Genomic DNA, 23,546 nt, shown 5'->3' on the forward strand with positions numbered 1-23,546 from the left:
TGCCTACACTACAGCAGAGATGTTAGTGTGTGGAGAATATTTGTAGTGACACCGTAATACACTTTACAGAGGCAGGAACCTCCTACGTCACTTCCTGCCTACACACTTCTCGTCGCTGATTGGCCCGCCGGCTGGGCACGTTTTGACAAGACGATGAGCGAGCTGCAGTTTGGGATCAGGCGCGAGGACATGAGACGATGGTGGTGCGCTTCCGATCCGGGGAAACATCCAAACACTGTTCTCACTTTCAGATGTTGTTTATTTATTTGTTTTAATGTTTGTGTTATGGAAGGACATGTGCAATCACTTGAGACGATGATCTTCCTTCCATTAGATTGTTTTCCTTAAAACAAACCATTCCAGGTTAAAAAATAAATAAATAGAACAGTGAAAATTAATAAAATTAAACACATTTCAAATCAGTCAAATTAAATAAAAAGTTAAGACAGGTAGGTAAATACAAATATATATAAGTGGGTGAATAAAAAGAAGAAAGACAGGAACATATTAAAAGGTGTTGAAAATAAATAACATTGACTCATTTTCAGATGTCAGTTTTACAGCCGAACTCTTGAGCTCTGCAAACAATGGGAAAGCAAAGAAACACAAGTAAGTTCAAATCATGTTTAAAATATCACACTTTTAAATCAATAATGGGACACACAATTCACAATGTTACAGATATTAAATATTAAAAACTGAATTTAATTTATATATTTACATTGAACGTATACGGTATAAGTCAAATGAATTCATATTGGAAGTAATTTCTAATATTATTTCTAAAAGAAAAGTAGTTTAGTCCCCTTGCAGTCGTATAAGGTACTTTTATAAATGTGTTCTTTGTTAAAATGTCCTGAATTTCGAATGTTTTTCTTTCTCTAAATGCTTTTTCATAACACGATCATTATTTGTATTATCACAAAAATAAGTGTTTTTCAAAATTGCCTTTATTTGTGGTAGCAGAAAAATATCCAAATAGTCAATATCATAAAAAAATATCACCTGTAATCTAAAAATGATATCGGGCCTCTCGACTCATGTTTATCACAACCTGTTATTATTTAGGGCTGGATTACAATGACATTACATCCTGAAAACGAGAGTTGAACAACGTCATGAGTCAACAGGTGTTTCTGTTATTTTGTCCAACCCCTCTCCAAACCCCTCAAGTCTTATATGAAACGTGGATCGCACCCTGCAGAATCTCCTGGATCAAAAAGAGCATTTAAGGAGAGGTTACTATCGGTTTTCCATCTCATGTAATCCTTCACTGTATATGCACACAGCCACCTTCCTCTAGCAGCAGCTATTTCCTGCTGCTGATGGAGCTGCCTGCAGTTTGTTGTGATTGTGAAATCATGTCAGCTGCAGGAGTGACTGACAACACCGGGTGGAGTTTTCTCCTTACAGGTGAAGCGTCTCTGAAAACACTGCAGAGGAGAACAGGAGGAGGAAGAAAAAAGGATTTAGAGCGGAATTATATAATTATAGTTTTGCTGTGTGTGTGTTTTTTCTTATTTTTCTTATCCACGGCCGTAATTATTGCACATAGCCATGGGTCGTTACTCCTTTCAGCTGGCCTAATCTCACACAGGATGAATAGAGACTGTCAATCAGACGCAGCACTCAGCAGCGAGACAAGAGGGACTGATTGCTGCAAAACACACACACACACACACACACACACACACACACACACACACACACACACACACACACACACTTTTTCGTCCTCCTTTGCAGTGTTTTTTCACCCTCTGGTGCACAAGTAAAAACCCTCCAAAAAGCAGATCTTTTTACTTTTTTCTGAAGACTGCTCATATTTTATAAATCCATTTGGTGTCATTTTAACATTCATTATTTTTAGACTGCTGCTATCACTTTTGCAGATAGGGGTCTAACACAAGGAGAACAACTAGATAGATACATTATAATGTTTCATTTTACATTTTTTTAATTGCTGCTTTTTGCTTCCAGAGGATCCCCTTTATTTCCTCAGTCTGTTGTTTAAGTCCTCCTGGGGTCCATCATTTATGCACAAATATGAACACATGCATGATATAGTCATTAGAAATCAAAAATAAATAAAAATCCTGACCAGCTGCAATATTAACATTATGTTTACATACTGCATCAATCATGCATAATAGATGCTTTATTTGCTCAGCAACACAATGTAATGTGTTGTTTAGTCGATTAAAGGAGCTGCCTGCTTCTTATTGCCCATGTCATGTTTTTTTAATTACTTCATCCATGGATTAATAACCAAGTTGTCCTACTTTTGTAACGTTATGGAAGATCTATCCGCCTTAGGGCTATGATTACTGTTAAATAAAGTCATTATTGCGCAGTTTTATTACTTTATAATGATCTGAATGCACTTTCAGCTTGAACCCATGAGGGGGAACAAACCCGGCTCTCATACAGTATGCCCCCCCCTCTCTCTCCTGATGTTGATCGAATCTAAACTCTGCTATACTGCTATACTCAAATCACCATTAGCCTATGCTGCACAAACATGAAAGTGATGCCTATATAATAAGAGTACAAACCCAGATCTGGATTATGTATCTGCCCGCAGGCCATGAGGATAAACAAATGTTTGTTTGCACCACCCCCCCCCCCCCCCCCGAATCTGATCAATCAGATCAATCAACAGAGATTACTGTAAACCCAGAGGTCAGGGGGAGGGCAGCGGGCCACTCCGAGTTCACACACACACACACACACACACACACACACACACACACACACACACACACACACACACACACACACACACACACACACACACACACACACACACACACACACACACACACACACACACACACACACACACACACACAAGCTCCAGACAAATCTGTGCAGGAATGGAAAACATGTATAGTCCACGGAAGTGTAATTTTATGGAAAGACAGATGTCACCTGATTTATACAACCCTGCTGCGATATGCACTTTTCTAGATTTCACACAAATGAAATGCATGTATGATTTCAAAAGCCTTTAAAAGACGCCGTCAAATCCCCCAAAAAGTTGTCGAACGTAAATGTGATTGTTAAAATAAATGCGTGGAAATGCGTTTGATCCAGAAAGCTGTACAACTGACAGAGAGAAATTTCTTGGATCCTAGGGAGAGAAAAGGGATTCAGGTGCGTTAATAAAAAGACTCGGAAGGAGGAGGTCTAATGTAAATTACGCACGAGTTTTACGCAATACTTTCTGGAGTTCCTCATCGACTTCTGGATCAAATCTGTTTGGAGTCAAGTTAAGGTTGGGCCTCTTTTCTAAATATTTAAAACACATTTTCCTTTTTCTTTTCTTGTTTCTTCCTGTGTTGGTTTGTTAATCTCACTCTCAGGAGGTTGAAAACTGTATTCAACTTTTGTTTCCAAGCTGTTGAACTCAAAGTGTATACGTTGCACTATACAGGCAAAATAATGGAATGTATTAAAGTATGTTTACTCAGTTAGGCCTACTTGTACTTTACTGGAGTATTTCCATTTAATGCTATACTTTGTATTCTACTCCGCTATTTTGGCAGCTAATATCGTACTTTTTTTATACATTTATTAAACAAAAATACTTAACATGTTCAGATTATAAGATAAAACAACATATACGCAAACTAAGTACTTTTGGTAGCCTACCTATAGTATATCTTTGATGTATTTATTTTTGTACTTTTACTAAAGTAGGATTTTGTATGCAGGACTTGAGTGTATTTCTACTTTGACTTTAGTGAGATATCTGAGTACTTCTTACACCTCTAAACGTATATGCTGGAGTAAATGACACAGTACCAAAGATAACATATAAGGAAACTCAAAACGGTTGAATATGATTTCGTTAAACCAATGGCTAAAATAAAAAGACCATCAAACTGCAGTATCTTTAACGAAGTGTAGGCCGTTTGAATAAATACATGAATGGTTATGAATAGAAAATAAGTGCTTTGTATGAAGTAAGTGCTACTAAAAAAAGCTGCATGTTTTATAGTATACAAGCCAGTATCATTACAAACCTATTTTAGGCCAAATTATATTCACGGACGTTGGCGACATCTTTCGTTAAATAACCAAGACACCCGATATCTGATTTTATACATTTAAAACGGAAAATACTAGACTAACTAAGACAAATAAAAGGACTAACAAATTATAACTGCAATGCACAATACTTAACTTGTGTACGTGTTGCATTAAAGGGCCAAACCATAGATTATTTTTAAATAAAAGTTCAGGATTGATAATTGTAAACAAAGTGTTAAAGGTTATCTGTTTATCTTACGAGGTATGACCAATATTTATTACCTATAAACATCGACTTTAAAAGCTTATATTTGATGTATATTCCTCATTCTACGACTATTAACAATAACTAAACAAGTGTTTTGCAGCCAAAGTAAAAGACTGCAACGATGCAACAAATACGATTTTAAAATACCTCACACACAAAGTGAAATGTATTTGACATGCTGTTCAAAGGGTGAAAAAAGAGCCTAAAACGCCGCAGTAAAAAGCATGTCTTGTTCTTCTCTTGCAACACGGATCCCTCCGCAGATGTGCGTCAGTACCTCGTGTATAGAGCCGGTCTCTGCGGACTTTCAGCCTAGTCCCGGTTTGACTCGGGACTCGACCTGAGAGCCGGGATCCGAGCTGACCTCTGCAGGGTCTGCAAACTCCTGCTTTGTTTCTAAACACAAACACATGCATCATTCAGGCAGCAAATAGTCGTTAATCTATTCTACTCTGTTTCTTCTTGCACTATTCTTATTTGTTTTATATCCTATAGGAGCTTGGGACTTAAGCTTTTCATTGCCATTTCTACCCTGAAGCTACTGTTCAGTGTTCATATGATTAAAGCATTTGAATCTTGAATCAAAATAGTTAAATGTCAAATAGACTTTAATGTTCATTTAGAGTTACTGATGATGTATACATTCAGTTTATTTGAGTGAATGGACAGTGCAAATTGCAGAGTTACTGCACATGTCTGTTCTTTTCTCAACCCAAATACATGAATAATTCATAGAGCATATAGGTTGTTTTTCTATAGGCGTACTTACACATTTTCAAAAATAAAAAAAGATTGGTGTTACTGAAGCAGAGTTGTGTTAAGTGTATCCGAGTGAAGAGACAGGGCACACACATGGTTAAAAAGCCAGGATCTGTCCTGCAGGCTGAGACAGTAGCGGCAGAAATGTACTTTAGGGCGGGCCTACATAAAATAGGGTGGGTGACTTTAAGGTAGGCCTGGCCTCTAAGAATAACATATAATAATGCCCATTGCCAAGCATCGTTGTAGCATTTCCCTCCGAATAATGGTCGAAGACTTGACTGATGATATTAATTCATTGAAATCTCCAATATTAACGTAAGAGCTATAAAGACACAAAAATAACAAATACATTTAGGTTCCATTCATGTTAGAATCATACTACCAAACTGTAAACACACAGCAAAGCTACAAAAACAGCATACAAACGAATTAGGACACAACCTACATGTTTACATTATAGTTAATACCAAATGTGTGCCTCTTTATAGATTAATCTCTGCTCCTTTTCTCGTCACGTTGTTTCCATAGCAACAACAACTTCCTGTCAACAGCGTAAACTCGCCTTCAAAATAAAAGCATCTAAATAACACAGGAAGTTAACCTAAATTACATTTAAGACATATTTACAACTGCAACAAAAGTAACAAAAAACATGTAATATCCTTTTCAGTTTCACAGAACACAAATTGGGTTATTTACTCTTGTATTGCACTAACAGCAACAATCGGTTGTAGCATTCAAATCTGCTCATGGACTTGCAGTGGTCCTCGCTTTTTTCTCTCTAACGAGTTACGCTGTGCTTCCAGTCTACATATCCATCGTAAATGCACCTTCAGCTCCTGGGCTGGGGAAATGTCGGCACATTTTGCAGAAAAGCGCGACCATACTTAAAATCTCCATACCACCTCGATGAGAAGCACCTTGCTTTCCCATGATTTAGAGTGCAATGGAACTTCTTGAATTGTGGCTGTGAAGGCGGTTCATTAATTGCAGACAGACCAGCGGGTAGGCCTACACCTGCTTCATGCTGACGACCGGGAGCGGGAGGGAGCACTGCTAGCGCCGTGGAGCAAGCGGCTGAACAGTCTCCGGACTAGTCGGAGAGCCTGGCCCTGGATCGCTGCTAGATGAGGGCAGTGGGGGCTCTTCTTGGAGTCTGGCTTTTTAAAAAAACTAATTTAATTAGTGAACTTTGAGCCATCATTTGCAGGCAGCTCTCTGCCTCTCTCACGTTACTATGGCACGCGCCGGAACCAACAACCAGTTGTTACCGTAAATGAGTTCGGTTCAGAGGACAAAACACATACAACATTAATTCAACTCGATATTTGTTCACTTGAATTTCACTTTGAATGCTTGGATATTCTCAATGGGTGAACACATTTTTTATAAGAATAATACAAAAATTACACCGAAGCTTTCTCAGGGTGGGCCAATGAGTAAACTGGGTGGGCCTGGGCCCACCCTGGCCCTATGGTGGCTACGCCACTGGGCTGAGACCTCCGAAAATAAATCAAAGCAAAATCAGAGCCGAGCTTAAACGTGTTAGACATAAAGAATAACACAAATAAGTCAAGCAGTAGCAGCAAGAAAGTTTACATTGGTTACTGTAAGATCTATAAGTGTTAGTTGTCTGATATGAATTGGAATAATATCCCCCTCTCTTGGACCCGGGTGAATGGCTAAAGGCACTTTTCCGCAACCAAATAACACCAATGGCTATTTAAGTAAATGTGTTATACAACGACTGGAAGTGAGCCAGAGAGAAGAATCCTCACCTTGTTTTTGTAGGATACACTAATGTCAAAAGGGCCAATCTGAACAAAGTAGATTGGAGGAAGAACACAAACTCAGTGATACTGCAAAGCTTTTTTCTACTGTGTGACGTGGACTTAAAAGGCAGCTGCTCCAACTAAACTGTGTCCTGTTCAACTGTAACATGTTTTTTAGTGAATGTTTGTTGTTGCTTTGTGTTATTTATTGGTCTAGGCAGTCCATGGTTCCTGCCAGTCAAACCATAAGGTCTACCGATTGTTCTGGTTTCTTTATCATCTTCTGAATTCATTGTATTTTGTAAGAAGACGCTCCGAAGCAAACCTACATTCTATATATTCCTTCATGAATCTTGAGTTCACATCAAATGTTGCTTTGTTTTCGAACGGCCCTTACCAACACAAAATGAAAAGTGCAATACATGCATATTAGAAGCAAATGCTCTGCACTCAAAATGTGTTTTACAATGTGTAAAACCACAAAGAAGTCCAAAATTAATTTGAACATTTAAGATATTGGAAGATAACATATACAAGGAAAACACATTTTAGTCCATAAGACTTTTAATAAAACTAACAAAAGGATTTGGAGTGATCTTAAATATTATTTTAAGTTAATATTTAGGTGAACAATTCAGATTTATACATACTAAAATAGAAAAGTAAATGACAGATTTCTTACCTCACTCTAGTACAGGAACTTAGCAAACAGAAGGTCAATGAGAATGAGGTTTTGTCGAGTTTTTAAGCTCTTGAATTACATTTCTTTTTTTAATGATAAGACGTTTAAACAGTTTTAATATGTAGACCAGTTAATCTTGTAATAAACCCAAATTAAAGAGCCTCACATTAATCAGAAATGTATTTTAATATGATTATAATCTCTTCTGGAGCCACGTGAGAGTATATAGTGTGCAGGTGAAGCAGTGCAGGCTGCCCCCAAGTGTTCCCGCCATGAACTGACACAAGCCGCAATCAGTGACAAAACTCAAACTCATACACACTTTTTTATTTATTTTCAACATTAGAAAATACACATCACACCCACAGAAGACAAACGGCTACATTCTTGGAACAGTGACCTATTTTCAGTTTTACATTAAAGCAGACATTATCAAGCAAACACCAAATACATGTATTTTATCTGAACTAAGCCGACAGCTCGAATATGTAGAGAAGTTACACACAGAATCATTTCCTTTAAGGCCGATGTATTCAATATGGTGCAACAAAAACTGTTGATTCTCACAGAGGAAATGTTAGGATTGTGTGGGAAATGGGAGACGGCGCTGCAGCCAGATCACGGCACAAATGTAAATTAGGCAGAGCTGACAGGCAATTGAATGAATCCTCAATGCCTGTCAGCTCTGTGTGTTCTGTACTGTGATCAGACAGAAGCACCTGTTGGAGCAAAGCTGCTGGAAGATGGATTCAACACTGAAACGTCAACAAACAGGCAGCTGGTGCGAGTGTTTTTCCCGTGTGAGAGGATGTGATGGTAAAAACAACATCTGGGTTTTAAGGGAAATGACAGGACGGTACAATGAAAGGCACTTTGAGTGACATGAGTGTTCTGAAGGCTTTGTGGATGAATTCAAACAAAAGACAAAATAAATCCTTCACACACTCTGCTGGACAAATCCACCCACAAGCCTTAAACGCAAGATTATTTAAAATGGTGATTAATCTTACTATTATTTTCTTAATTAGTAGACAATTAGTTTGGCCTGTCCAACGTGTTGTCTTTAAACACCCCAGAACCCGGAGATATCAAAATGAAGAGCCTGAAAAAAGGGTTTTCTGAATTGCTAAGGATAGATTTCTCAGTTGATTTACACCTATTAACTGTTAATGTTGCTTTGGTTGAACATGTCTTTAATTGTGGGGAAGGTGGGGGGGAAAACAACGCCTTTTAAGCTAAACAGTAAAGAAGTTTGATAGCAGGGTTTTTAAACATAAACGCTAAACATCAGATTTTGGTGTAAATAAAAAAATAAAAAGTCAAAACACTTCTTTCTTCATTAAAAACGTCACGTATACGTTTCATAATCATGCTCAATAGATGCCATATATAGCTAACGCACGTTTTGAAGCGATATTCTCTTCTGTTTTTATTGGAGGAAAGCCTCTCTTTCTATGTAATTTTTATTTATTTTTGTTTGGGATTTCCTGGGATATGCAAAAAAATCAGTAACTTAACTTGTCTCGGGGAAACGATATAGAGCAGTGTAAAAGCCCTGTAGTTGGATTTGAACTTTAAATGGAGAAATGTGACCACACTGAAGAAGTTTGACCAATAAAAAAAAAAACCTTTTGATTGAAGGATCTTTACTTGATGGTTTGCAGTGCCCCCTTGTGGTGAAACCGAGACATTACAGGCTCAGCTACCAAACTCTTGATGTATATTCCTTTGCTACAGGTCAATTTAAAACTACTTTATGAATAAAAGAGCCCTTGTTTACTCCCTTACTTTTGAACACATTCAGTGTATATGTCAGGAGAAGAGGTGAAAAGGGATCTGATATCGGATTCAAAGAGCGCTGCTGCCCTCTAGAGGCTCAGGAAGGAAAGTACAACTGAATACATCAAGGTGACAAAAAGAGGATTGGGAGGAAACTGTGTTCAGATGTTGTTGATGTTGCAGTTGAGGAATGTTTGTGTGTGTAAAGGACGCACGTTTCCTCTGAATCCAACACTGAACACTGGGCTGATTAACATACTGTTTGGACATTGCGTGGCACTACATCCTTTGTGTGTTTTCCTTTTTGCTGTATTTGTGTACACTTCTCTGACGGCAGGTATGTGTGTGTGTGTGTATATATGTGTGTACTTTGGGTTGAAGTGGAGCCGGATCTTTAGTCGAATCCTTGCCAGTCGCTCTGTTCAGAGTCGTACTCCAACTCCACCCCGATGCAGCGCACCCCCTCCAGCAGCATGGGCGTACCGTGGTGACGATCTGTATTAATGGCAGAGACACAGAGACACTTTTCAAACCATAATAGCAATGGGTGAAATACCTTTTATCAATAGGTTTATGCCGTCTAAGGTAATACTAATAAAGGTGTTTTAAGTACATTTGTGGTACTTCTAGAGTGGTATATTTTATACTTGACCACATTTGAAGGCAAATGAGGCACATCTACTCTTACTTAGGAAGGTAGAAAGAAGGTAAAATCCTTGCTACTTTCTCAACTCTGCACAGATGTAAACACCAATACAATACACCAATATGAATTGTGTGTAAATGTGTCATTGTTAGCTTTGGAAAGTAACTGAAAATCACAGACAGAGCCTAGACTCATCTGATTTTGTAAAAGGAGTGAGAGGAATAGGTTTCTGACGTCCATCTGTTGACGTACGCTGGTAGTCTCACATCTAGCCTGTTTTGCCTTAAAACTCATCAGACTGAACGCTCACAGGACGCCGTTGAAGGGACGCAAGAATGGGAATGATGTGTCCTTTAAGTTTTATGTAGGCAGACAAAAAACTCTGGAGTAGAGCCACTGACTCTTGGCTGAGATGCAAGTTAAGAGCCTGTTTCTCAAGGAGGTTTAAAACATGTGATTCTGACTGGATTGAACCAGCAAATAGTAGTAATAAGGATCAGTCCCACTTTGCAGGAAGATAGTCCATGTAGTGTGCACAGCGAGAAGTGGAGAAGGAACTGACTGAGACGCTCGCTTTAGGGCAACCCTTCCCCCTCAACTTCCTCCGCTCTGGAAGTATCCGATTACATGGATAGGACCCTCCCCCAGTGGAGCACGTTACCCTCACGTGTGCTCACGTCTTCTGCAGAGCACAACACAATAGACAATCACAGAAATCAGAACGGGAGATAAAACAGCTCCCTCTTTACTGCGACACACCGATTCACTGCTTCAGCTCTCAGTCATGGTGATTATGGACATGTCTGCGTTAAAATAAGAAATGTACAGTACATTTAACACGTCCACTGAAGCTTTTTTTTAACCACTGGGTCACAGGTTTCACAGTGGGATGTTTTAAAACCACCAGTAAAATGAAAAAAAATAAAATAAGGCGTCTCTCTCTCTTTGTGATTGGTCGTGCTCACTTATAAATATGTTTACTGTACAATCAGTAGCATGTAAGCATTGGTGGTTCAGTGGTAGAATTCTCGCCTGCCACGCGGGAGGCCCGGGTTCGATTCCCGGCCAATGCAACATCCTTTTTCCCCTGTTATTATGACCACGGCCACGACCGGGAGCAAGAGCAGCCGACACACATCGCATAGTTAATGTGAAAAAAATACTTTTAAAATATCAGAGCTGCAACATACAGCTCATTTCAGCATGAACCAATTATTTTCGCTAAATGTATTGTAAAAAAAATAATGAATGTGCCCCTGTAAAATGTTCATGAGCCCAAAGAGGCACCAATACAGTATTGGTGTATTCCCCCCCCCCCCCCCCCACCAAGGGTCATTATACTGTTATATCATCCTCATCCAGTCACTGATCTAAATGCAGGTTAGCAGCTAAGAGTAAAAGCAGAGGCAGAGCTTAATCCTTTGATTTGGTCGCCATCCAGACCTCAATTACACACATCTGGACAGATGTTCAGGCCACGGTTTGTGAGTAAAAATAAACACAACAGCCTCAAGAATACACATGCGCATACGGACACACACAATAGCTGTCCTAAATGCATGCCAGAATTAATGGTGACACACAAACGACCTATTCACCTAATTCTCCATCTGCTGACACACATAGCATCGTCTAATTCAGTCTCAGTGGAATAAATGCACATTCATTGCAGGAGCTTATTGCCTCAGAGAGCTTCTTCATTGACAAAGACATAAACAAGAATGTAATTTTAATCTAAATAGTAACATTTCATATCTATTTTAAAAAGGGCTGCTGGTGATTCACTTGATTTAGTGACAAGTGCTGTTGAAGTGGTTTTGACTCGGAGTCACCAGCAGGAGGCAGTAGCACACAAATTAAAATAGTGTGAGCTCCGTTTCAAAGTTCTCACTTCAAAACCGAAAGGAGAAACTACCAGATGCCAAAGTAAGTCTGTAAGTAAGTACGTGTTTAAAACATGATCCAATTATTGTCAAAGAAACTGAAAGATTGGGTCAGGGATTAACATGTCAGTGTCAGGCAGAGGTGGGAAGTAGTGGAGTACTTTTACTTCTTACATGTTGAACTCAAATACCTGTACTTTCTACTTCTTACATGTTGAACCCAAATACCTGTACTTTCTACTTCTCTCATGTTGAACCCAAATACCTGTACTTTCTACTTCTTACATGTTGAACTCAAATACCTGTACTTTCTACTTCTTACATGTTGAACTCAAATACCTGTACTTTCTACTTCTCTCATGTTGAACTCAAATACCTGTACTTTCTACTTCTTACATGTTGAACTCAAATACCTGTACTTTCTACTTCTCTCATGTTGAACTCAAATACCTGTACTTTCTACTTCTCACATGTTGAACACAAATACCTGTACTTTCTACTTCTTACATGTTGAACTCAAATACCTGTACTTTCTACTTCTCTCATGTTGAACTCAAATACCTGTACTTTCTACTTCTCACATGTTGAACCCAAATACCTGTACTTTCTACTTCTCACATGTTGAACTCAAATACCTGTACTTTCTACTTCTTACATGTTGAACTCAAATACCTGTACTTTCTACTTTTTACATGTTGAACTCAAATACCTGTACTTTCTACTTCTTACATGTTGAACCCAAATACCTGTACTTTCTACTTCTCACATGTTGAACCCAAATACCTGTACTTTCTACTTCTCACATGTTGAACTCAAATACCTGTACTTTCTACTTCTCACATGTTGAACACAAATACCTGTACTTTCTACTTCTTACATGTTGAACTCAAATACCTGTACTTTCTACTTCTCTCATTTCCCAAACAGCTGGTTCCTTTAGTCTGAATGTGTGTTTGGTGCGTGATCATTATTCTTTAGAGTCACTGCGTGCCTATTGATTGGAACACGATCCGTGTATCCATCACTTCCTGGTCTTCTCTAAAGAAGAGGGACCAATGGAAACGTTGTCATGTTGCCGTTGTTCAGCATGGAAACATTCATTAGCTAACAACATTATTGTTCTATTGATATAAAGGGAGGTCAGGTACTCTTTAAAACAGCTGCTAGGTATGGGTACTTTTTACTTAAGTACATTTCAAAGTCCATACTTGTGAAAGTTATTATTATTACTATGAAGCAGTGCGTAACAATAAGTCCATGAATTGAACTTACTTTTTTTTGTATATTTGGAGTTTTGGATTATTGGTTGGACGAAACAAGCGGTGGAAAGATCATTTTAGATAATAATTGTGGCTAGTTTACTATAAAAAATAGAAAGGGCAGTTCAAAACTGACGTTGTAGTATCTGGTGTTTCCACTCAAGCTTTTCATATCCAATTTAAACTTGTGCTACTTATTTCTGCATTGACAAAGTCTGTTTCTTTTTTAAAACACATTTCTATCTCCAGGGTTCTTACACCTTTTCCAAAGTCAAATTCAAGCACTTTTCAAGCATTTTCAAGGTGCATTTTCCAGCTTTTCAAGCATCTTACAGCTGTTGTAAATTACATATTTATATACACATACTCAAATGATTATTTCCCTACCTCACATTAAATCAGATGTTCTTTATGCTATAAACAACCAAATGTGTGTTTCGTGATAGCATTCTACATGAGGATGAAAAATTAAAGAAAAGAAAACTAAGTTTAATATTTCAAAATTAGTGATCTGTACGTAGACTAGGCCTCCCATATAACCTGGCTGAGCCAATATAAAACAATCAGCCAAAAACAATCAGCCTTTTCAATACATTATCGATTACTATTTTTGAGGTACTTTTAGTTTGTCAGTAAACATAAGTCAGAGGTAAATGGTGTACTTTGACTCCACTACATGTATTTAATCCCTTTAGTTACTTTACAGATGTGGATGAATGATGTGAAATATAATCAAGTGTTAAATCAGACTTTAGTTCCACCTGGAGTAAATCCACAAGCTACCCTGCAGTCTACAAAGTCATTCAAACTAGCTGCACCTTCACCAGCTTTGAGAACACTTTCATGATCAATCATTATAAAACATATCATATATATTATTCTGAAATGGACCAATCTGCACAACGACTACTTTTACCGTCGCTACTTTCACTATATTTTGATGAGAATACTTTTCTACTTTCACTTGAGGAACATTTTGAATGCAGGACTTTTACTGTGACAGAGTATTCCTACACTCTGGTACTTCTACTTTTACTCAAGTACAAGATCTGAGTACTTATAATTTCACTACAAGATCTGAGTTAGGGCTGGGCGATTTTTTCGGTTTTCACGATTAATTTGCATTTTTACTTTCCTACGGTTTGTGAAATGGCTGAACCGAAAAATCGCGATTTTAAAACATTTCTAGACTCCGCAGATTTGTTTTGCTTTAAGGGACTCCGTAGTAGCTTACTCTCTCACTTTCCAGAACGCCACAAAACTCAACCACATTGCCTGTGACTACCCGCTCTGCAGCTCTGACCGATCTGCTGTTGTTATGCTGTGTTCGTTGTTGAGCATAACAGAGGACTCAGACATTGTACATTACATATATAACTAAACACGCCTTTTCTCCTCCTTATCTCTTTCATGACTTTTCATTTAATATGGTTTTGAACGCTGTAATCAATACTCAAGACAAGAAAAACTTCACGGCTGGTTTCATTTCTGGTAGTTCCGGTTGTTGTCTCATGCTATTGCTACCCACGTCTGTAAACAAACGTATTCAAATAAACTGTACCTTCATTTTTATTCAGCAATAATAATATCTCGACGTCTATACGGTAGTTGTAGTGTTGAAATCAGTAGGTTTCGGTGTGCAACACTCGTGTCATATCGCTACTAAATTCACCTCTATAGTAAATGGTATATTAGCCACATGCTAAATGCTAACCGGAGATGAAGGATTTTCAGAATAAAAGCTTAACAACTGCGCACGAGAACTTCTGGTTTTTCAGTATAAAACAGCATTTAAACTGACGGTATGTTTAAGGTACTTTATGCCATCAAAAACATTGATTTTAATTTATAACACTGTGCGCATGTGCAGAGCTGCAGATCGGGTAGTCACATAGCCTACTACAATCACATTCACCGCTTCACCGACAGATGTACCATACAAATGTCCACGAACACAGCTGAAGAACTCATTCCTAAAAAAGGTGCTACTTCAGTTGTATGGAAGTGGTTCGGGTACAAGCGGTCATACATAGAACAAACAACTGTTCTGTGTAAGGTCTGTAGAAAGACAACTTCCTAGAAAGTTAAAGGGATGTTATTTTGTTTGAGGGTATTTTTTTATTATTCATTTCATTATCATTATTTATTATTTGTTGTATTTCATTTTACACGTTTTTTCAGGGATGGCCTACGAGATTTTTTTTTCAGTTTGATTTAAAAAAGATCTTTGCACATTAATGACAGCCAAGTGCCGTGGTGCTGTTTTTATTTTATTTTTTTTATTCTTGAACAACTGATTTGTTCACATAGGCCTAGACTACTTTTTATTGTGTTAATAAAGAAAATATGTAATTAAATTTTGCCTTGGTCTGGTTTGTTTAGAAAAAAACAGAAAAAATCGAGGTTTAAATCGAAAATTGTCCATTAGTTAGAAAAAAAAAATCGAGATTTTATTTTTAGGCCAAATCGCCCAGCCCTAATCTGAGTACTTGTACTTTTACTCAAGTACAATATCTGAGTACTTATTCCACCTCTGGTAGTGTATTAGTCTGAATTGTAGCCACAAAAATCACGCAGAGCTGCATAAAAATAGACTCACAATGGTAACAAGTGGAAAATAATATTTACAAATGTGTCCAATGATTTGTAGGTAATTTTGACTACTCAAGACACCTGATTTATACATCTTCAAAGGAAGACTGTGTTCATTCTACAATTACATGGGATTAAAGCAAAATGTAGTTTTACTTGTATAATCCTTCAATTTTATATAAAAGACAGTTTGTTTTCATCTGTTTTCAAATAAACAAAGTCTTGGCTTTCAGAATATTAAACTTGTTTCGGCAAATTCAGATGATAAATACAACTTTGAAGCTTCGGCATAATTACAAGCGGAGAACGGACTAATGTAACATCACAGCAAGCATAACAGCCGCCGGTGTTTCTTGTAAGTGTTTCCCCGGTACACAAACGCAAAAATACACAAACACACTCGCGAGCTTCCCCCAGACCAGTAATACAAACGAAAATGTGTCTTCGGGTCAATGTGACTGATTTCGATAGAGCAAGTCACATTTGGTTTAGGCACAAACACATACTACCAGTAGAAATACATTGCTTTCAAAATCGCTCTGTGTCGAATCAATAGATTATATTTCGTGACTATAACATGAAATGCCGTGAGAGCTTCATCCTCTGAACACCACAGGATGGCGACTGTAACGCACATAACATAGGTACGCTCCTCTGAAATGATTGTCCCCTGCAATTATTATTATCCCTCAATCGAGTTCGCTATTCAGCTAATAATGCTCTTTTACGGCGTACCTTTCATGTGGCTCGTCAGCGCAGACTCTCGGATCGTTATTTTTGCAAACTTTGCAGGAGGCTACTCGTGGGCTTGACCCTCGTCTTAGCCATGGCTTGTATTTGTCTTCCGCTAGCCAACGCTCGTTGAAACTGCAACCTCCTGGCACACAGTCATCTATCTCTCATCAGAATGCCCAGGTCACACGTAACACAAACACTTGCAGGTCGCGCGCATAGCGCGGGAAGGCCGCAGCGGAGCTGTTTTATGTAGAAGCGAAGCAATGCTTTTCTTTTAATCTAAAAAGCAAACTATTCAGTCAGACAGCAATTTATTGTAAAAGTAAAGCATTTACATTTTCAAGCACTTTATCTCAATTTCAAGCACCATTCCCAAAATTCAAGCACTTTCCCAACCTTGAAAACACCACGTCAAATTTCAAGCATTTTCAAGGATTTCAAGCACCCGTACGAACCCTGTATCTCTGTTATGAACTCTCTTTTTGTTTTTAGCGGTTATGTGTAATTGCCTTTGTGTCTGATTTGTCCCATAGAAATAAATGAACCTTAAGACATGAATGAGAACACACTCAAAAAGATAACAAGAGCTCACCTACAAGCTGCAGTGTGTTGCAAAGATAATAACTTGTGTGAGTAAAGCAGCCTCACCCATGACTCTGGCGTGAACTTTGACCTTAACGCAGACGTCCTGGTTGGTCTCGCTCAGCAGCAGCACCTCCTCACACAGAACGCCCTCCTGCTGCGCCATGTACTCACACGTGACCTTCAGACCTCCTGGGAACACACAGAGAGAAGCACAAGTAAAGAGAGAGTGTCACGATTCTCAGGTTATGTCACGTTTGTAGTTTTGTCTGTGTTGGTGTTTTTCTTGTCCTTGGGTTTTATTGTGTAAAGTGTTCACCCCCGTTTCCTGCCTGTCTGCTTTCTGTCTGTTTCCCTCCCTGATTACCCGATTGTGTTCACCTGTTGTCCTTGTGTTTCTCCTCCCCTGCCCAGCTGTGTCTTGTTCTGTGATTACCCTTCTGTGTATTTAGTCTAGTCTTCCCCTGTGTTCCACGTCGGTTCATTGTTTCCCCTCCATGTCATTCCACGGTCTGTGTTCCTTGTGCTGCTCGTTGGTGTTGGATATTTTGGATTCTGCCTTGTTTTGCCACAGCTTTAATTTATTTAATAAAGCTCGCTTTTCGTTAAATTCTGCATTTGAGTCCTACCTGCTTCACCCATTCGTAACAGAATGAACCGACCAAATTTGGACTCAGCAGATTTCAATGTTTTGGCCCCACAGGCGGAATGTCTTGGGTATTCTCTGGAGTACATTTTTTACACCTGGAAGAACGCCTCATCTAGACGGGGTAAAGAGGCTGCTTTGAAGGTCTCTGGAAGATGCAAGGCCAGGATTCCAGCCCGTACTCCAGCGGCTCCAGTTCCGGCCCCAGCAGCCATGGTTCCGGCCCCAGTCCTGGTCCCAGCTGCCATAGTCCCTTCTCTAGTCCCTTCTCTAGTCCCTACTCAATTCCTTTCTCAAGTCCCTCCTCTAGTCACTTCCCTAGTACCTTCTCCAGTCCCCCTTTTAGTCACCTCTCTAGTCCCTTCCCAAGTCCCTTCTCTAGTCCCTTCCCAAGTCCCTTCTCTAGTCCCCTCTCCAGTCACCTCTCGAGTTCCATCTCTAGTTCCTACTCAAGTCCCGCCTCTAGTCAATTCCCTAGTCCCATCTCTAGTCCCTCCTCTAGTCACTCCTCCAGTCCCCTCTCGAGTTCCCTCTCGAGGTCCCTCCTCTAGTCCCTGCTCTAGTCCCTCCTCTTGTTCCTCCTCTAGTCTCTCCTCTAGTCCCCTCTGGAGTTCCGTCTCTAGTTCCCCTCTCGAGTCACTTCTCAAGTCCCTACCCAATGTCCTGGTCCGTTGGAGGTTCCGCTGGGGGTCCTGCCAACTCCATGTCCTGTCCCGTTGGAGGCCCCGTCGACTATTCCTCTGCCGGGGGTCCTACCAATCGTATGTCTGTCCCGTTGGAGGTCCCGCCGTCTACTCTCCTGCCGGGGGTCCTGCCAGCTTCTTGTCCTGTCTCGTTGGAGGTCCCGCCGTCTACTCTCCTGCCGGGGGTCCTGCCAATCCTATGTCCTGTGCCGTTGGAGGCCCCGCCGACTACTCTCCTGCCGGGGGTCCTGCCAACCCTTTGTCCTGTGCCGTTGGAGGCCCCGCCGACTGCTCTTCTGCCGGGGGTCCTACCAGCTCCTTGTCCTGTCCCGTTGGAGGTCCCGCCGACTACTCTCCTGCCGGGGGTCCTGCCAACTACTCTTCTGCCGGGGGTCCTACCAGCTCCTTGTCCTGTCCCGTTGGAGATCCCACCGACTACTCTCCTGCCGGGGGTCCTGCCAACTACTCTTCTGCCGGGGGTCCTGCCAACCCTATGTCCTGTGCCGTTGGAGGTCCCGCCGACTGCTCTCCTGCCGGGGGTCCTGCCAATCCTATGTCCTGTTCCTCTGGGGGTCCCGCCGACAACTCTTCTGCCGGGGGTCCTGCCAACCCCTTGTCCTGTTCCGTTGGAGGCCCCACCATCACCTGTCTCACCGGGGGTCCTGCCAACTACTGGTCCTCTTCCGTGGGGGATCCTGCCGAAGCCTGTCCCACTGGCTCTGGTTCCTGTTCGGCCGACACCGGGTCCTGCCTGGCCTCCGGAGCTGTCTGGTCTTCTCCCTCGAGCCCGGCCCCCTGAGAGCCGCGGTCTTCTCCCTCGAGTCCGGCCCCCTGAGTGCCGCGGTCTTCGTCCTCGGCCCCCTGACTCTTCCTGCCGCTGCTTTTGCCCTCATGCTCGGCCCCCTGAGTTTGCCCGCTGTGGCCTTCGCCCCATTTTGAACTTTGCCTTGCCCCCAGGCCGTCCACCCGAGAACCCCTCCTTGGTCTCTGCCTTGCCCCCGGGCCTTCCGCCGGAGACCCCGTCCTTGGTCTCTGCCTTGCTCCCGGGCCGTCCGCCCGAGACCCGTCCTCCAGACCCCCTCCACCCACCCACCCTTTCTTGGCCCTAGTTATGTGTCCTCCCTCCGGTCCCCCTCCACCCACCCTGCTGGACTTTTTTTTTTGGGACGTCTGGGATCCGTCCCTTGAGGGGGGGGTTCTGTCACGATTCTCATGTTATGTCACGTTTGTAGTTTTGTCTGTGTTGGTGTTTTTCTTGTCCTTGGGTTTTATTGTGTAAAGTGTTCACCCCCGTTCCCTGCCTGTCTGTTTCCCTCCCTGATTACCCGATTGTGTTCACCTGTTGTCCTTGTGTTTCTCCTCCCCTGCCCAGCTGTGTCTTGTTCTGTGATTACCCTTCTGTGTATTTAGTCTAGTCTTCCCCTGTGTTCCATGTCGGTTCATTATTTCCCCTCCATGTCATTCCACGGTCTGTGTTCCTTGTGCTGCTCGTTGGTGTTGGATATTTTGGATTCTGCCTTGTTTTGCCACAGCTTTAATTTATTTAATAAAGCTCGCTTTTCGTTATTCTGCATTTTTGAGTCCTACCTGCTTCACCCATTCGTAACAGAGAGGTTGTTTTTATATCTCACGTTTCATACCCCGAAGCCAGCCAAAGGGTTTTCGGGAAAACACGAGTAAAAGTACAAGAAACAAATGATAAAAACAATAAAACGCCTGCCGAGTAAAACGATATAGAAACTGAAAAAGCACACGATAAAAACGGTAAAGAGAACCGAATAAAATACCTCTTTTAATGTGTGATTGTTGTTTTACTATTTAATTGTTGTCCTTTCCTTTTTTTACTACCTCTGTAAAGCGACTTTGAGCACCTGTAAAAGCGCTTACAAAATAAATGTATTATATTATTAATACAGAAGAGTATGAATATATTAAACACAAGGACAATGTAAGCTGAGAGAGTTTAATCCACCAATCAATCAGCTTTATTTGTGACATGTGATCAAACAGTATAAGGTGCAATATACAGTGAAATGTAGCCCCGCTGGTATAAAGGGTGTTACAGTAAAGTAGAAGTAACAGTAAGTTACAGTAAGTCAGTAACTTAAGGTCAGTAACCTGCTTCAGTTTCATTTAGGGGGAACGAATCCAAGCAACATTAGACGATCACCTTTGGCACAAATCTGCAGGTTTAGTGACGCGGGGGGAAAGACTCAAACACTTTCAGGTTAGTCGTTGTTCCAGCCGCTGTTACCCTGTACCTTTTGTACCCCTAGCCAAGAGGGAACATAACAGTCGTACAATAGATGTTTAGAAGCTTTACCACCTCCGACAACAGGGATACAACACGAACACAGGAAAGTGTCTGAAAGGGAGTTTAGTTTCTATGATTCCTCAGAGACGGCTTGCTGAGCGAACACCGTCTGTTCCTCCGCCATCTGGTCCTGCACGCAGCTAAACATAATAATGGTGCAACAAGAGAGAATGACTTCACATCAGCTCTTCCTGCCACAAAGACAGGCTCATACTTAACTTGTTTCTGGGAATTACACTCTGGATAAATGTTGTCTCGTATATACGACTCAGGGAAAGCTTAAAGCTCCTAACTTTAAGACACCTTTTTAAAAGGGTTCAACAAAAGAGTGTTGTTTGCAGCTTGAATGAACTTCAAGAAGGAGAAAAAACATCTCGTAATGCAACATAATGTTTGCCAGACGGCCGAGCAAATTGTCCACTAATTGTAAGATTGGTGGTTTCGAACCCAGGTTCCCGCACTCTGCATGTACGAGAGTAGTTTTGTAAGACACTGATCCCCAAATTGCTCATGTCTGTAAACATGTCACAGTAGAGGCACAACATACATACATCCATCTCTTCAAAAGAGCCTTTGCCTAGACATTTTTATCACCCTTTTATTTTTATTTTTATTTATTTTTATTTTTGTATTGCTTTTTAATTAATCCCACCGTGTTGTGTAATGTTTATTTATACTGTTCATGCTCACTACTTGTAGCACTTCGGGATTTGCATTCAAATATGAAGTGCTTTATAAAGCACTTCATATATATATATGGAATAATTATTATTATTACACACCTTAAAAAGGAGCATAATATGTCCTCTTGCAGTGGTGGAAAGACGTAGAAGAAGTTACATAAATGCAAGTCCATATATGTTTACAAAATGTTGGATGATAAGATACAAAGATACGATATTTCTGTCTGATAAACAGCTGCCTTTGCTTCTTTCACTTGTCCTTTCTGATTGAGAAAGCTATGACTGTCGTTTGCGCTGGATCTAGCATTTAGGAAGTTGTATCTGCGCTGCCTGAGAGAGAGACTGCAGACACAACCAAGGGCTGAAAAAAGTTCCCCCAATTTTCAGGTAAAAAACGTTTGTCTCCGTCTTAAATCGCCGAATTCCCCCTGACCCCGACTGCCCCACTGTGAGCACAGTATGCCTGCTCTCATTAGCAGTTAATAATGTAGATAGAAAAGGTTAAAAGGGTTAGAGACACCGTGATTGGACCAGCAGACAAGGCTTCCTATCTTCAGAAGATTCAAAAGGTTTAATGTGCCATCATATACTACTAACGTAAAACTACGGTGTACAAACACAGGTTCGTCAACAATGCAATTACAAGACATGAAAACACATTTGAAAAAACAACAACAATACAAAAATGGTGCAAGCTCAGGCGTTAAGTAGTCTTAGTGGGATAACACTTTAGTCCTGATGCTGAGGTACCGCTTATCAGACGGCAATATAGAGTTTAGTGTTTGTTAAGTTTTAATAGAATCCAAGGCGAGTCATTGGACTAGATTACTAGAAGCAGGGTTCATACACTTTTCACCAATGATTTTCCATGACTTCTCCAGGACCTTTACCTAGTTTTCCATGACCAAACAAATTACTCTCTCAGCGTTCCACTGAAAATGGTTTATTTGAACACGGAACAGGAAAATAAGGTCTGCATCTGAAACATGTCGTGCCTATCTAAAACAAATCAAATAGTAGCTTACTAGCTTCTACACGCTAACGCAACTCAAATCTCTCAGTGGCAAAACACCTCGTCAGTTAAATGCCATTTTACATTTCATTACTATACGATACAGTATTTCTTATCGTTATAGTATTACTATTTTGGCGATTAGATAAAATATAAATGATATTTGATGCAACTTTAGTTACATTTCCATGACTTTTCCAAAACTTTGTGAAAAATATTGTTTTCCAAAACTTTTCCAGGGCCTGGAATTAGCATTTTGAATTCCCATGACTTTTCCAGGTTTCTAATGACCGTAGGAAGAACCCTGTATAAGTGATCAAACATTTAGCTATGGTATTAACTTAAGCATGTTTTCTTCTGTGTTCATAATGCTTTCTTTAAAATGTATACGGACTCTGCCATGTTTATTTGTGAGCTGTTCATCTTCCTCTAACGGCCTTACCCTCCGGTGCCGGTGTGATATCAGTGATCCGGAGGTGTGGACTGGGAACTGGCGCCGGACACACCTCCTTCCCCAGAGCCGGGACATCGGGCAACGTGAACACTATTTCATACCGGTGCTGCGTCTTTAGGAAGCCGACCTGCAGAGAGGGAGTTGAAAGGGAAAGAGTTGGGATTAAGAGGAAAAACAATGGCCGTCTTTCACTCTCACTCAAACTTTGGGCTAATCCTCCTGTGACATGCGGAGAGAGGGGTTTATAGCGAGAGAAACAGGCCTCCCAGTGGATAAGTCATTCTCATAAGCACTGGCAGAGTTTTCCTTGAGGGAGTCCTCTAATTGAAATCATTTGTTATTGCTCTGGTGATCTTAATCCCCCTCACCTCTGCCAAATTGGCAATTCAAGTGCGAGCTCCTGGATTTTAATCAAGTCCAAAATCTTCCAATAATACTAATCTCGTGTGGATATATTTGGAAGTAATGCAAGAGCTTAATCTTACTCATGGTCACACCTTCTACAGCAGTTTGGAGGATGACACGCTCAAAAAGCTCTACGACCCGAAACATGCGCCCAAAGGAAGGAGACATTTTAAATTGGCCGTAAACATTATATCCAGATTTAATCAAATTATTTAATTTAAAGGGATTTATGGTCACAAAAATTGAGAGATTTTAATTGATAAATTGATGCAAAGAAAAACGTTTGATTGATTAACCATTTCAGGGTTTTTTTAAGGAAAAAACACCAATCATTTATCCGGTCACAGCTTGTGG

General features: G+C 40.5%; 1 protein-coding gene and 1 non-coding gene across 2 annotated transcripts in view; one reads left to right on the forward strand and one right to left on the reverse strand.

Annotated features, from left to right (window-relative positions):
- Positions 1-7,831: 7,831 nt before the first annotated feature.
- Positions 7,832-23,546, reverse strand: part of adissp (adipose secreted signaling protein) — a 35,883-nt gene continuing 20,168 nt past the window's right edge. Inside the window, exons 4-6 of the mRNA XM_034106075.2 lie at positions 22,776-22,914; positions 17,062-17,187; positions 7,832-9,793 (exon numbers count right to left, since the gene is read on the reverse strand). Of these exons, the coding sequence (XP_033961966.1) occupies positions 9,693-9,793; positions 17,062-17,187; positions 22,776-22,914 (366 nt within the window). The 3' untranslated portion in view covers positions 7,832-9,692. The remainder of the gene's footprint in view (positions 9,794-17,061; positions 17,188-22,775; positions 22,915-23,546) is intronic.
- On the forward strand, positions 10,947-11,017 carry trnag-gcc (transfer RNA glycine (anticodon GCC)). Its single transcript has one exon. It is a non-coding gene; the product is annotated as a tRNA-Gly (tRNA).

The sequence above is a fragment of the Pseudochaenichthys georgianus genome, chromosome 18, assembly GCF_902827115.2.
Source record: "Pseudochaenichthys georgianus chromosome 18, fPseGeo1.2, whole genome shotgun sequence".
Taxonomy (NCBI): Eukaryota; Metazoa; Chordata; class Actinopteri; order Perciformes; family Channichthyidae; genus Pseudochaenichthys; species Pseudochaenichthys georgianus.